At 44.3% G+C, this 2810-nt stretch overlaps 1 protein-coding gene and 1 long non-coding RNA gene across 2 annotated transcripts; one reads left to right on the top strand and one right to left on the bottom strand.

Moving 5' to 3' along the window:
- Positions 1 to 2: 2 nt before the first annotated feature.
- trappc1 lies at positions 3 to 576 on the bottom strand (the record flags this gene model as incomplete). The annotated part of the gene is given in 2 exon segments (XR_001335887.2): positions 3 to 101; positions 483 to 576. It is a non-coding gene; the product is annotated as a trafficking protein particle complex subunit 1 (long non-coding RNA).
- Positions 577 to 684: 108 nt separating this feature from the next.
- Positions 685 to 1572, top strand: psmb6 (proteasome 20S subunit beta 6; the record flags this gene model as incomplete). Its single annotated transcript, XM_005950694.3, is given in 3 exon segments — positions 685 to 840; positions 1359 to 1426; positions 1507 to 1572. Coding segments are annotated over 3 exon segments (290 nt in total), but the record flags the coding sequence as incomplete, so codon positions are not given.
- Between the last annotated feature and the right edge of the window lie 1238 nt (positions 1573 to 2810).

Below are 2810 nucleotides of genomic sequence, written 5' to 3'. Positions count from 1 at the left end.
ACCTCCTCCTTGGAGATGCCCGCCTGCTTCTTGCGGTTCCACTCGTTGTAATACAAACAGTTTCCATTGCGGTCAAATATGTACAAGTTATGAACCGTCATCTGCAACACAGCCGATCACAAATCAATTAACAGACATCCACCGATGATCACTCAGTGGCTCGGGGTATGCCGAATCAAAGACGAACTCCTCCACAACATAAAAAGTGTTAACATTACTTTCTGTCCCGTTGGTATTCTTTTTACTGCAAAGTTTTAAATACCAGGGATAAAATTGCACATTTTTTATTGTAGTCTGGTCCTCCGCGATGCTCAGACGTAACACAACAGCCACTAAATTATCGGTTAACCTCATTTAAACACACCAGCTTTCTCTAATATGTTTAATTACTCCATTTAAAGGAGAAAAACACATTAAATGTTTTAAAATAATCGTTATAATCAGGTTTAGCCGAAGTTTGTCTAATCCAGCTCAGTGTTTACCTTATCTTCCTGTTTCTCGCAGGACCCCAACTGCAGAGCTGTTCACTTAAGTGCCCGAATAAAACTGTTTCGAGGAAATTTATACAGCTAAGTTAGACTCTCTGAATTGAAAGAAGGTTGAATTATTAAATCCAACTTGTAATTTAATCATATGTGAGTTGGTTTGTAACATGGATATTCCGCTAATAGCGTAAATAAAATAATGTTAGGCTTTGTGCGCGGACAGCCTCTACTGAGTCCAGTTATTCATAGAGAGAAGATGGCGGCAGCACCGGTAATGATGCCGTACTTCGGCCAGCAAATTTCGTCCAAAAGTGACCTGGTCCCGGACTGGACCCGCCAGGAAGTCAGCACCGGGGTAAGTACGTGGTCTGTGGTGTTGGGCCGGGCCGAACAAGGCCCGGTTCGGTCCCGGTGGAGCGTCTTTAAACGGCAGGTAGCGGCTGAATGAGACAGCAGTTCTGCAGCAGCTAACGGCGGCTAACGGTAGCTGTGTTTGTGAGGAGATTCGGAGCACAGCGGGACCGGACCGGGCTAAACTGGGGGGTAGAGTCCGCGGAGACACACGTGTATCGGGTGGTTGATGGAAGATATTTAAATAACTACAGGGACGCGTGGAGAGCTGGCTAACGCTATGGTTGCATTAAGGGACAGACGTTTAACATTTCTTTGTTTTTCTCACTTGAGCGTTTTCAATGTGGCTTAAATGGCTTGTCCGATAATGAGCTCACCCGACAAAGGAGTCATTTAACAGTCTGAGGAGGAGGAACACGGAGGGTGATGAAGCTGAGAGTTTAAACAGGAGAGATGCTGTCCGATAATGAGTGCAGGGTGTTTATCAGCCCGTTTACCTGTTTGTTTGTTGTCGTGTGTCAGACCACCATCATGGCCGTGGAGTATGACGGAGGAGTGGTGATCGGGGCCGACTCTCGCACCACTACAGGGTGAGAAAACAAACACTGAACACGTGATGAGTGCAGGAAACACTCCTTTAACCTCACCTGTCTGTGTGTGTTTGTTTCAGAGCGTACATCGCCAACAGAGTCACAGACAAACTGACTCGCATCCACGACAAGATCTACTGCTGCAGGTCAGTCCTGCTCACTGGGCTCCATCACAGGAACTCTAATCAGAGCACAGAAAACCTTTCAGAATAAAACAGTTATGTTTTTACTCTCAGGAAGCTCAGTCTTTCAAAATAAACTTGGTTAGAATCAGCAGTCCTCACAGAAACCCACAGTCTGCAGTCAGGACATTTTTAGGGACTCTGTAGCCTTGCAGGAACACAAAGTAACCGCTTTAGCAACCCTGAAAACCACAGAGACATGAAGGGATCTAAAGCCTGGGACCAAGTTTAGGATCTCTGGGCTTCTTATTAAATTTTTGTGCCACTATCATCTTAAATAATATTAACAAGAACTTTTCTGAAGAAATTTAAAGGGGCCTGCCAGTTGGTGCGTATCAGTCAAGCCCGAATTGCAGTTAGACCAGTCAGGTCCAGCAGGCCTCAGGCTGGAGCATCAAACGGCTTACAAAACAGTTTGTCTGTCTTTGCTCAATGTGATGGAAATTTCCAAAATATTGTAGGTTTCCCTGCAGGCCCTTAGTGAAGGTCTTTCTATTGTCTTGTGTGGGTTAAAGGTAAGTGTTTATATATATATTAAAGGTATATATGTTTATGAACATGCTAGAGGTTGTGGATCTCTAACTACATTCCATAACATTACATTACTCCATCTAGTGTGGTACCAGCAGGGTAAAAGCTAATTATTGCTAATACGCTAATGGTAGCATGTGGGTTATCACTAGCATGTTAACAGGTTAACTAACATTAAGCTAATAGTAAGTGAACTGTAGCTTTTACATCAAAGTTAGCTGAAATGCTAATATTAACTGACATTAGCACGTGGGCCAGCAAGTTGTATAAAATGAACAGGAGTGCACGTTCAGCAGAACCTAAATGGCCTTTAATTGGGCTCCGACTGATACGCACCAACTTTCAACTTTCTGTAGAAATGTTCTTTCTAAAATGTTTTTAAAATGATAGCGGCACAAACATTTGACACCACTTTGTCGGATTTGAAGAAGGGGGGTCTGTTGAACCTTTGAGATGCCTGATGTTTCTGTAGCACCTTGAAAACTTGTCTGAGAAACTCTTGCCCTCCTGATGAGCGGCTCCTCAGCAGACGTCATGTTTGTGTTCGGCTGCAGTCTGCACTCACATCTAATGCACTACTGCAGCGCATTTATGAGCGCACACGAGTGTGTCCGATGGAGGAAGAGGAGTGGGGGAGGGTCTTCATCATCTCGTCAGTGCAGGAAACATCC

This window comes from Haplochromis burtoni, unplaced genomic scaffold (assembly GCF_018398535.1).
Source record: "Haplochromis burtoni strain Fernald_Lab_line unplaced genomic scaffold, NCSU_Asbu1 Contig_790, whole genome shotgun sequence".
In the NCBI taxonomy this organism is placed as follows: Eukaryota; Metazoa; Chordata; class Actinopteri; order Cichliformes; family Cichlidae; genus Haplochromis; species Haplochromis burtoni.
Note: the sequence above shows the minus strand (reverse complement) of the source record. Positions and strands in the feature narration are given on the sequence as shown.